The sequence below is a fragment of the Oryza brachyantha genome, chromosome 11 (genome assembly GCF_000231095.2).
Source record: "Oryza brachyantha chromosome 11, ObraRS2, whole genome shotgun sequence".
NCBI lineage: Eukaryota > Viridiplantae > Streptophyta > Magnoliopsida > Poales > Poaceae > Oryza > Oryza brachyantha.
In genome coordinates, this window is record NC_023173.2 from 7180650 (window position 1) to 7193854 (window position 13205).

General features: G+C 43.1%; 1 protein-coding gene across 1 annotated transcript; it reads left to right on the forward strand.

Moving 5' to 3' along the window:
* Positions 1–4370: 4370 nt before the first annotated feature.
* Positions 4371–12209, forward strand: LOC102700571 (receptor protein kinase-like protein ZAR1). Its single transcript, XM_040529160.1, has 2 exons — positions 4371–5995; positions 11260–12209. Exons 1-2 carry the CDS (start codon positions 4483–4485, stop codon positions 11991–11993), a joined length of 2247 nt encoding a protein of 748 aa, XP_040385094.1. The 5' UTR covers positions 4371–4482; the 3' UTR covers positions 11994–12209.
* The last annotated feature ends 996 nt before the right edge of the window (positions 12210–13205 follow it).

Consider the following 13205-nt stretch of genomic DNA (forward strand, 5'->3'; position numbering starts at 1 on the left):
CGAAGTTGTGTTTTATGGGCATGCAAATTTTGGCAACAAATCCAATCGAAGTATTTACAAGATAGATAAAATGTTGCTGTTGGCTATGGACTTAATTGAAATGTCAAGAAAAATTGACTAGACCTAGAGGTGCTGTGCCTGTCTATTTTTTTTTAAAATAATGTATGGCTATAGTTGCAAAACAAATAAAAAATACCTGACCATAAAACTAGCATTAACTGCCAATTTGCTGGCAACAAAACTCAACTTTCTTACAACAATGACAATAAAAGCTGCTTCTTTTAAAAATAACTCGCCGTTTGCATTTAAATAGATAAAACTTCTGGTTTATTTTTTCTGCTAAGTTTTGCATTATGTATGCCTTGTGTTTGCTCTTAAGATTGTAACGTAATTGGATTGTTGAGATGCTGCCAGTTTATAGCTCTTGAATGGCTGCCTGTACTTAGCTTGAATTACATGCTATGGCTTCAATCACTGCCAATCAATACAATCTAATCCAACCACATTATGTTGCAAATGTATACCACGCATCACCAAGATTTTGTACTTTTTTTTCCCTTTAAATATGTGTTCTTCTCAAGTGACATGATACAGTCAGAATGATTGTCCACTTATTCATGCCCCTTCTCATATGCTTCATATACTGTTCATTCCTCTTCCACATCATCTTCTGGTATGGTACAAATGATGAGCAAGATGGCTGATGTCCCAATCTGTCAGCCTGTATCCTTTCTGCCACTTAGTTAACTTGTGTCTTCTGCAACTTGACATGTAATTTGGATTGCTGTCAGTTTACTCTTTCTAGTGGTGCGAATGATGTCATTTGAATCCATCGACTCTTTGTACTACTATATCATTTGAATTCATGAACTTATTATGACCTTTCAAAATTTAGTATTGTGCAGTTGGAGTCCTAGGTGTGTACAGGACGGCTAAAGGGTCAGCCCTGGATGCTCCACTTTAACCAACTTAATTAGGCGGCAACATTGTCAGAAACAGAGTATTTAAGACAAGTTTTTTCATGTCGTTGCAGAATTTTTAGATGATGAAAGCTTTATTGAACTTAGCCAAGCCAATTATCTTAAGAAAATACAATTGAACTGAGGACACGTCTAGCCTCTGCATAACTAAATACATATAGCCAAACTCTCAAAAATCGTAAAATTGACTATGATGGTAAAAATGTCCAAGTGTCGGGACATATCAAAAGACTATCTGTTGCCCTGTTTCCATTTTTCTAGCTAAGGCTATATCGCATTTATAACCAACATATGATATGATATCTGAGGGCATGCTGTAGGTCTGTAGCTGGTTGTAAATTTTAGACCTCTAGGAGTTTGGTTTTGGCTACTTCACTCTTATGGCACTAAGTGGAAGTTTAAAAGTACTCAGATTATTTTTCGTGTCTTCAACATAACTTATAGTACGCGAAAAATCCAAAAAAAAGATGTCTTCGAAATGGGTCCTACATAGGAATTATCATCTGATTTAACACCCCTAGTTTTTTCGCTTATGTCTATACTTATAAGCCAAAATTTTGATTTTTAACATTAAATTGAGAGTTGAATTTAGGGTTTTTTATTGAATATTTTTCAGCATTGGCTTTTAGATCACTAAGAATATATATATAAAATTTTTATTTATAAATTATTATTTGTTTGTAATATGTCATTTGGTTTTTCCATAGAACACCCAAATAATCACCCACCAATCAATCACATGATAATTCCCTTAGCTATCCTAAACATGGTCAATCATTATTTCCTATTACATTATATATACAAATGTCGATGAATATATGATTTTGTTAAAGTACGTTTTAATGCTAATATACACATGTAGTCCTTGTGTTTCCGAGGTAGATATTATAAATTTTACTTATAGTCAAAATTTTAACAGTTTGATCCCAGATATATCTAAAACGATAAATATAATGGAACCAGAGGACGCATTGTTTTAACACAACTTAATCTATGTACGGATGAGTAATCAAGACGCATGCATGGTTGAGCAGTAGCCCTCTGCATGCGCAAATGCGTTCTTACAAGGATAACATGGTCCTTTGGATTAAATGCCAGAATGATGCACGTATCCCCTGTGGTTTAGTACATGTGGATGTGGTGGTGTACGTATGAATCGACGATCGTACTACGTGCAGTCTCACCTGCAGCAAGGAGATGATGATCATCCGGCCGTAAGCCCTAACGGTTTCTGGTGAAGTCAGATCTTGAGCCCATTCCATTCCTCCCTGTCCAACCAGAATGCTATCCTAAATGTTCATTTTTCCTCTTCCCTAGGTATTTTTGTTATGAAAATATATTACAAAGTACTATCATTGATTTTTTTATCAACTATGTTAGTATCACTTATTTGAATCAAATATTGATTATTTTATAATATTAGAAAAAGACAGGGGCTAATTTATAAAAGTATCTATAGAAAGTAATAGGGTGGCTTGAGTCACGACCACTGCCCACCACTACTAGAGACATTTAAAGTACCTTCTCCATTTCATAATATAACATGTTTGATTTTTTTGCTTCTAATGTTTGATCATTTATCTTATTCAAAAAATTATGGGAATATCATTTATTTTGCTTGTGACTTACTTTATTATCAAAAGAACTTTAAGCACGACTTGTCATTCTTTTGTATTTGTACTAAATTCTTGAATAAGACAAATGGTCAAACGTTGCAGCCAAAAACATCAAGCATGTTATATTATGAAACGGAGGCAGTAGTATAGATCCTTGCTCATATGAAAAAAGAAAAAGGGACAAAAATGATTGGCGTTGATCACGACCTAGATTGGTTATTGGGCTGTATGCTTGCTCGCCACTCTTCAGTTAGTGATTGCCAAGTGTTCCTTATTATATCTGCATCAGTAAAGAAAGGTGCGAGTCGTTGGGTAATACCCGTTAAGCTACCTTAGACTTAACTACATAAACTAAAACTCACAGATTAATCTATGTCGATCCATATATTATATGCCGTGAATAATAGATTGTATGTTATATCATAGACTCATAGTCTTCCTTATCTCTAGAATTCCACGGTGCATCTCTCTTCCTCTAAGAAATAGCCAATATTATGGGAAGTGGATTTTAAACTCTCGAGGGGATGTCTGCTCGTTTATTGTATGCTATCCAAATAGTCATAAAAATTTTTTAAAAAAATTATGAAGATAGATTAATATAAGATATATCACTACACAAACATGCAAGTTCAAATATAACTTCTACAATCCATAACAAAAATAACAAATATGACTGAGTATACACATATTATTCAGAGTTTAATTTGTTATTTTTTTATGGATTGTAGAAGTTATATTTGAACTTCTATGTCTATGTAGTGATATATTTTATATTAACCTATTTTTAATCTTTTTTTAAATTTTTTGATGACTATTTGGATAACATGTAATAGATGAGAGGACTACATCCCCTTGAGGATTTAGAATACTTTCCCCAATATTATGAGGCTGTTTCTGAAGATTTCCTCAATTCTCCTTTTGAGATTCGACGACATAGAATCAATTGAGCATGCTTGGGCCGAAAATGGGTTCCCGGTTGCCTAATCCACCCAGACTCTCTCAAAACTCCAACGAATCACCCACTCGATTGCGCGCGAATTAGTCTACTACTGCAGCTCCTTAGGCTCTCCGCAACACTCCATCGTCTGCATCATCATCATTCCCTCCCCACTCCAAAACACATACACACACACACAGCACAAACTCACCACTCCAAAAACACACCTCAGCATGCATGCAGCTTTGCTTCCCTTCTACTCCCATCCACCACTCAGCTGCCTGTCTTCCTTCCTGCTACCAAGCTAGCTCCAAGTTAGCAACAACCATGCCTCCCTCCATATGGCTCCCCACCATAACTAACTCCTCACCACCACTGCAAAAAATATACATATCTCAGCATCTCCGTGTACAACTGTACATATAGGGGTAATCATTTGGCTTATCAAGTGAAAAATCCAAAATAACATATTTACAAATAAAAAAATAATTTATAGGTAAAGTTTTATATCCGTGATCTTAGTAATTTAAAAGCCAAGGTTGAATTATAAGCTATAAACAACAATAAAATATTTCTAAATTTAAGATTGAAAATTTAAATTTAGACTTATAAGCAGAAGCGAAAAGATTTTTTTTTTTGACCAAGAAGCGAAAAAGATTAAGCTGATAGACATTGTTCTACCTATGTCCCAAATCGCTGCGGCATATGGGACTCGCATGTCAGCGACCGATAACACGAGCGTGATCTCGTTTAATCAGGACCATTGCTTGCGTAGATCACCCCTTAAATACTCCATCTCCACCACTCCAACCCTCACCACTCTCAGTGGGTCACTTCACTGCTTCACACACTTTGACACAATAATTCTCACATTTTTTTCTCATTTTTTTTCTTCTCCGTGTGTGAAATTGCCAAGGCGAAATAGATTACAGAGTGTGGCTGGTTGTAGATGAGGAGCCTACTGCTGCAGCAGCTGCTGCTGCTGCTCGCGGCGGCGGTGGCGGCGGCGGCGCTGTCGCCGGACGGGGTGGCGCTGCTGGCGTTCAAGACGGCGGTGACGGATGACCCGTCCGGGGCGCTGTCCGGGTGGTCCGACGCCGACGCCGACCCGTGCCGGTGGGCCGGGGTGACGTGCGCCAACACGTCGTCGTCGGGCGCCCGCGTCGTCGGCGTCGCCGTCGCCGGGAAGAACCTGTCCGGGTACGTGCCGTCCGTGCTCGGCTCGCTCGCGTTCCTCCGCCGGCTCAACCTTCACGGGAACCGGCTGTCCGGCACCGTCCCGCCGGCGCTGGCGAATGCCACCTCGCTGCGCTCGCTGTTCCTCTACGGGAACAGCCTCACCGGCGGCCTCCCGCCGGAGCTCTGCGACCTGCCGCGGCTGCAGAACCTTGACCTGTCGGACAACTCGCTCAGCGGCGCGCTGCCGCCGGAGCTCGGGCGGTGCAAGCAGCTGCAGCGGCTGATGCTCTCCGGTAACGGCCTCTCCGGCGAGATACCGGCCACCGTCTGGCCGGAGATGGTCAGCCTGCAGCTGCTCGACCTCTCGTCCAATTCGCTCACCGGCGCCATTCCACCGGAGCTCGGGAAGCTCGCCGCGCTCGCCGGCACGCTCAACCTCTCCAGGAACCACCTCTCCGGCGGGGTGCCACCGGAGCTTGGACACCTCCCGGCGACCGTCACGCTCGACCTCCGCTTCAATAACCTCTCCGGCGAGATCCCGCAGTCCGGGTCGCTCGCCAGCCAGGGCCCCACCGCCTTCCTCAACAACCCCGGCCTCTGCGGCTTCCCGCTCCAGGTCCCCTGCCGCGCTGCGGCGCCGTCGTCTTCCTCCCCGCCGCCGCCGTCCGCCGCCGGCTCCCTCACCGGCGCCGGCGGGCCCCGCCAGCCGATAAAGACCAGCCTCATCGTGCTCATCTCGGTCGCCGACGCCGCAGGCGTGGCGCTCATCGGCGTCATCGTGGTGTACATCTACTGGAAGCTCCGCGACCGCCGCGGCGACGGCGGCGGCGACGACGACGAGGAGGAAGGGAAGGGCCTCTTCCCCTGCCCGTGCATGCGCGCCGACGACTCGTCGGACGGCTCGGACGGCGACGGCGACGCCAAGTGCAACAGTGGCGGCGGGGGCGGCGGCGAGGAAGGGGAGCTGGTGGCGATCGACAAGGGGTTCCGGATGGAGCTGGACGAGCTGCTGCGGTCGTCGGCGTACGTGCTGGGCAAGGGCGGGAAGGGGATCGTGTACAAGGTGGTGGTGGGCAACGGCACGACGCCGGTGGCCGTGCGCAGGCTCGGCGGCGGCGCGGCGGCGCCGGAGAGGTACAAGGAGTTCGCGGCGGAGGCCGGCGCCATCGGGCGCGTCCGCCACGCGAACGTGGTGCGGCTCCGCGCGTACTACTGGTCCGCCGACGAGAAGCTCGTCGTCACCGACTTCGTCAACAACGGCAACCTCGCCACGGCGCTCCGCGGTGAGTTCGCACCTCCTCTCACCATTGCCACACCTCCTCTGTTTTTCGAATGTTTTTTTTTTCATTGTGCATATTGCGTTTTTGTTTCACCTAGCTGAAAAATGTTCTTTGCTTTGATGACGATAAAAAAATATTATAATATTATCTAAGATAAATAAATAAAATATATTTTGGAAAATAGGTTGCACATATTTTTTCCCCTGTAGGGAATATTCACATTTATTTGATTTTGTATGTGACTATTAATTTATATTTGATTATTTCTCAAAACTAAGAAGTCCAATATGTAATTTAATTTTTTTACAATCACTACTACCATCATTATATCTTTTTAAAGAAAGAGTATATATAGTTTGTGATCGTGGTCAGGACGGAATCGAGGGTCGCACAACTAAGGCCTAAGCCGTAATCTTAGCTTTGTAATCTGACTTATAACTTACCAATTTACCAAGTAAATTTTAAAAATGGTAAATTATATGCTAACTCAGCCCTGTACATGATCAGTTCCTCCGCTGTTCGCAGTAGGATAGTAATATTACTAGTGCTTGTGATCACAGTGGAGTGTTCGTGCGTCAGTAATATTAGTATTTACTTGGGCTGTAGTAGATAAAGCTGTACAAAATGAATGAAGCAGTCAAATACTTAATGTCCTAAAATAAGTTTATTTCTAATTTAAATGTAAACTATAAACATAAATTATTTTGGGATGAATGATAATAATTTAGGTAAAGCTCTTATATATTTATTATTAGCAGCTTAAAAGATAAGGCTGGAAAAATAGATTATATGGTAAAATACTCAAAATCAATTTTACGGTAGATAAGCCGACAAGTAGACAATGACAAATTCATATTATAATTTTAGTTGGGAAGAACTTAGTTCTTATTAGAATCAGAAAAATTGGGAAGAACTCATCATGGAAGTATGGAACAGCACCCTACCCTACCAACAGAGGAATCCAACTAAAAATCTCACCATAAACACGAGGAAAGCTCCAAACACAGCCTCTGCACCAAGTGACCTAGAGAGAAATAAGATACCCACAGAACAGAGAAAACTACTGCTAGATGACGACAAGACACACCACACCTAGCTAGTGGCTCCAGTACTGCAAAACTGTCACTGCTGTTACAGTAGTGTAGCAGTGATAGGAAAAAGCTTCCAAGAAGGCCAGGTAGGAATGTGCATGGACCGTTCTGTTCTGCATGCCATTGCCAATCTCTCTCTGCCAATGGACCACACAGATCATGTCTGCAGCTTCTGCCAGTGTTTAGGCACTGCTCTACTGTTTGTGCAGTGTGTGAGATGGTCCACATTTTGCTTGCCCTGCTTCATCAGTTATTAAGAGACATTGGTCTCTTTGTCATCATGGATCATCAGCATGCAGGCAAGAATTGTATGGTTGGGTGAGCTAATATGGACAGGCTTTTTGGTAGACAAGATTAGGATAAGAGGAATTCAGGCAACATGTGAACTTGGTTGGGTAGCTGGCTGGCTGGATTGTTATGCATAGCGTCCACTCCTGTCTTTTCGTCTATGGCTTATCAGTGATAATAAGTAACTTCTAGGTAGAATGTTTTATATGTGTCCATGTATTTAAAAACAAATTTTAGAAAATAAGCTATGTGAGAAAAGTTTCTACAGTCAACTCCAAAATTAAGTTTTAAAATTTGAATTGTTGGTAATGGCTTGTAAGCTTAAAAGCAAAAATGGAGAAATTTTGGTCTGATTTTGAACTCTCTCTATAATACGAAATGTGGACAGATTGATTGGCTAGGATTGTGCCACATGTTACTACCAGTTGCTCAGGAAATGGAGCAACCTACCTCTCTTCTTCCCTTTCTCTCTCCCCCTCTCTTCTCTTTCTTCTTCCCTTTGCGGGCTCCTGAAGCGGAGGCCGCCGCCGCAGCCTGCACGGGAGGAGAAGCAGGAGGCCGCCGCTGCACGGCTGGCTCTCGCCGCGCGCTCTTTGCCGCTGCCCCAGCCCGTGCTCCACCGCCACTACCGCCGCCCCCGACAAGCCGCCACGAAAGCTCCGCCGCCATCGGTAGATCTGCCACCGCCGCCACCCCGGCCGGCGTCTTCGAGATCCCCACGAGGATGCGGCGGCTTCCGCCCCCTACCCATCGCTGCCGAGGCCCGCCCATGTTACCGCCAAGGTCTGCTGCCCCCAACACGCCTACCCCAAGAGCTTCGCCGGACACGGCCCCCGGCCTGTCGTCGCCGTCGGTCGATCTGCCACCATCGCCGCCGCCCCGGGCAACGCCCCCGATGCGCCGCCCCCAACCCGTTGCCCGCCAGCGTGGCCCGACAGCCGGGAGAGAGAGAGGGATCAAGAGGGGACAGTGAAGAGATAAAGGAGAGAGAGAAGACATTGAATGGACTTGAAAAGATAACCAATATAGAAAAAATTTGTTGCTTATTTGGCAAAACAGTTTGTATATTTCTATCCAATCATGAAATAATCTTTGGAGACTACTATTTGAATTTTAGTGTTTTGTTTTCCACATTTCAATTAATAGCTAAATAAATAAAACGCATTCCCATTGCATTTACTTTCTCGCCCCACTGAAATTAAAAAAAAATAAATTTGTTGTTATTTATTATTCTACCCAACGGTTAGAAATATGCATTCATAATTACAATCACCGAAAAAACTAAATTTGCCAATCTATAATTAATGAAACGTATTTTTTCCTATAAAACCAAATAATGACCCCTATAATTGGTTGAGATAAAAAAGACTTTGAACAGACATAGCACTACTCTCATCTAAAAAGTTTACATTTTTTTACACATCATGTTTGTCCTATAGACACTTCTAAATCATACTATTGCTGATGTACGTGTTGACAAATTTCTAAATCATACTATTGCTGATGTACATGTTGACAAATGTCCATTCGTTATAGTCAATGTTAAAATATCACTAATTTAACAATTTAATAATGTGTTTTTGCTAAGATCATTCTTGATTCAACGTGCCAGAAAAAATAAGAATAATTTATCTAGATCTATTTATAATAAAAAAATAACGGATAAATTAGATTTGCCCAAACTCATTTAGTAGCGACAAGAATGCGATATTTCTTTATTTAAAATAATCCAAAAAATACATATTTATGGTTATAATCGCAAAAAAAACATTGTTTCTATGTAATTATGTGCGGCAAACCCGCGTGGTCTTTCTAGTTTTATACTAAATCTAAGTGTTCCAAAATAAGCGTGAATAAGCTTTGTGGTTGACATTGATGAAACGACAATTAATAAACAAGTCAAACAAAATTCGCGTTGATAGTTTCGCCTCCAACTTTTTTAGGTAGTAGCTGAAAAGAACATAACCTTAAAATTTCATTCCGTAGAAATAGATCTTTCTTGCTCAATCGGAAATTAATATAAACTATGTTTCCACAAGGTGAAGGCTTTCTAGGCCACATGATTGGTGTTAGGAACTCATGCCAAGTGATCATCTTGGCACATTTAGCCGACACAGACAAAAGAGAGAAAATGGGGCTGAAAAAGGGTTCAACCAACCGAGGGGAAAAGGTACCTTGCGACCTCCGTCTGACCTTGAGACAGGGGAAGCCAAAAGGGCCTTTTTTAAGCCTAAAACGAAACGCTACGCAACGCTGCTGCTGCTGCTGTGGTCACTCACTGCACAGGCAACGATCGCCGTGCAGGCAGCTCTAGAGCCTCAAAAAAAAGTTGCTCTTGGGAGCAGAAAGTTGCAGTGAGGAAAAGTTGTTCTCAGTCACACACAGAGAGAAGAAAAGTGAGAGGTAGTGCATTATTTGTTGCCAATGCTTTTGTAGTTTAACCACTAGAGCACTACTTATTTAATATAACTCAACTAAACTAGCCATAATAATTTGGGGGAAAACAAAATTGTAGTAAAAGTATATTAGTACACCCTAGCAATGCTGGTACGAGTCCTCTTGCAGTAGTTTTTTTTAACACTTCATCTATACCAAAATAACTTTATATCCCTAGTTCAAATTTGGAGTTGAAATGTTGAGTTATTTTTTAGATGAAAAAAATATGGATTTTACGGTACTGCAGCGGTATATTTACGGTACTGCACATTCTCGTGTAGGATACTATTTAAATTCATGAACAGGAGCTTTACCATTGAATTTAGAAAGAACATTTTCTTTCAAAAACTCTGATGAAAACCCGGGCACGGATCAACTAGTAAGATAGTTGGGGATGTTGCCTGGGAGACCAAGACCACTGAATTTTGTAACCGATAACCACTAGTACATTAAAAGTGAATGGTACGGGCAGCCACAGTGAAAAGCGTCCCAACATGTCTCTGTGAATAACACGATACCCAGGGCAATGATCAGGGGCCTTTGTGGTGCCTATGGTTGGACAGCTTTCTGCCTGTGGTACAAGAGCGGTCTCCCTCCCCTTTCTGCACTGCAAATTGGCCTCCACATTTTGATCAGTAGGCACCCACAGGTTGGACTTCTGGTTGTAGAATTACCTACTTTTCAGGTTCAGGTTATGGCTCTGAGCAACATTAGGTGTATGTTTGTTAATTAGGGTTCTTTCAGTGACTGGGGGTTTTGGAATGCACCTTACATATGTTTATAGAGTTATGTTGACTGAGGCAAATAGTCCGAGGGATCCGATTTAATGTGCACAAGTAGTTTGTGTTTTAGAGAGAAGAACTGTTTAAGTTTTCAGATTTAACTGTTATCTTGGGGCGTCTGCTAATAATGTGGTGTATTTATGCCTTCTCTATGAAATAAAGATAGAACTGGGGTTTATAATCAGAGGGCAGTATTGAAGGTACATTGGCAGTTATGACCCTAATGTAATATCAATTTACAGGAAAAAAAACACTACTACATATGCATTGGACTTAGTATTGTGTAGCATTGGCAAAAAAATAGAACGAGGACAACACTATTGGTATATTTATCATAGTACTATTTATATCCTGATGTCCACAGATATTTCACAATAGTATGAGATAAAATCAAATTTTGATTAATTTGATGGGGCATCATCTTTTCGTTACTTATAAGTCAAAAATTTGAATTTTAGCATTAAATTTGGAATTGATTTTGAGATTTTTTAATCATAATTTATATTCGAGCCTTTGTGTTAGCTCAAAATTATTTTTCTTATATAAATACGTCATTTGACTTTTTTCACCTACGAGCCACAAAAGATGTGCCCAATGGTTTTTTTTTTTGGCAGTCAGGCAGTTCAATAATTAAGAGAATTTTCGGTCCATGGATATGTTGTGCATGCAGGGCGATCGGGGCAGGCGAGCACGCTGTCGTGGTCGGTGCGGCTGCGGATCGCCAAGGGCGCGGCGCGCGGCCTGGCGCACCTCCACGAGTGCAGCCCGCGGCGGTTCGTCCACGGCGAGGTCAAGCCCTCCAACATCCTCCTCGACGCCGACTACAACGCGCTCCTCGCCGACTTCGGCCTCGCCCGCCTCCTCGCCATCGTCGGCTGCGCCGACCCCTCCTCCGCCTCCGCCGCTGGTGGCATCATGGGCTGCGCGCTCCCACCTCCCTACGCCAAGCCCCCCGCCGCGACGGACCGGGGCCCCAGCGCCGCCTACCGCGCCCCAGAGGCCCGCGGCACCGGTGTCGGCGCGCGGCCGAGCCAGAAGTCCGACGTCTACTCGTTCGGCGTCGTGCTGCTCGAGCTGCTCACCGGCCGCCCCCCGGAGCACGGCGCCTCGCCGTCGGCGTCGGCGTCGGCCTCCTCATCCGCGTCGTTCCCCGGGACGGCCGCCGCCGCCGCCGACCAGGCGCAGCAGGTAGCGGCGCCGGAGCTCGTGAGGTGGGTTCAGCGGGGGTTCGAGGACGCGCGGCCGCTGTCGGAGCTGGCCGACGCGGCGGTGCTGCGCGACGCCGGCGCGAGGAAGGAGGTGGTGGCGGCGTTCCACGTGGCGCTCGGCTGCGTGGAGGCGGAGCCGGAGCGGCGGCCGCGCATGAAGGCCGTCGCCGACAGCCTCGACAAGATTGGGTCGTGAGGAAGGAAGGCCGCCCGGAGCTGAGGGGGATTTGATTGGTTCCTCTATATATATTTTTTATTTTTTTCTTATTTTTTTCTGTTTTGTTTTTTTTTTACTTTATTTTTTTCTTCCTTTTGCGCCATTGTAATTTCTGAAAATGCAATTGTTGTAGTATAATATAGAATGAGAACAAGTTTATATTTTTTATCTGTGAAATAGGTACCTGGGTACGAGATTTACCACCATACTACTCACAACTTTTGGTTTAAATTCAATACAACTTGTTTTGACAAACTGTTCATCATCAAGCAACGACCAATAATTATTATGGGTTCAAGGACAAGGACAACCCTCAATGCGCTTACGGAAGACCACAGCATTAATTCTGAATTTTTTTTGCCATATTTTTCTTTGCGAATGACACATTAATTCTGAATTTTCGGGTGCATCATATTTTTAAATATTTTCCCAGAGTTGCTTTCCGAAAATTTCATACTGCTTGGTGTTGAAGGTCATGCAAAACGACCATTATCTGCGGAGAAACTCCATTATTTCAAAATGCTAAGCCACAAAATCTTCCAAATGGACAGCCATGCATGCTGATGGATCTACATCAATATAATGAAACTCTCCGAAAATTGGGTTAATTTGCTCTACTGCCCATCTGACTCAAAAGCAGCAGCATTGGAGAAAATTCCATCAGTAATTATACTGTTATACATATTGGTACCTCAGCACTAGACAGGTACCAAAAGTACCACAAATTAAAACTCAACAGTACTGTACCTCCTCAAGTACAACAAAAACACTATAGTTCTATTGAATGAGTCACTAGTAATATTGCCTTGTCAAAAGAAAGCATAGGGTCATATTCAACGAGCCTATTGTATGCTCTATCTCAAGCCACGTTAGCAATAAGAGTATTTTAAAATAACACGTACAAAGGTAGAGTTAGGTGTTGTTTCTTCATTAATGCAATAAAATATTTTTTGTTATGCTAGTTTTCTTTTATACACCCTCATGCAAGAAATTTTTCTTTAATAAATGGTAAGAGTCGACTCTAAGCTGTTGTCATGCATGACAACAGTTTTTCTCTCTCCTTCCCGCTCTTTCCTCCATGTCACTAAATTTGCTTATATGACAATTAAGAGAGTCAGCTAATAAGCACCTTTGTACGTGTCCTAATATTTGGCACCTCATTCCCTTAATAGTCAATGAATAGATCGTGGG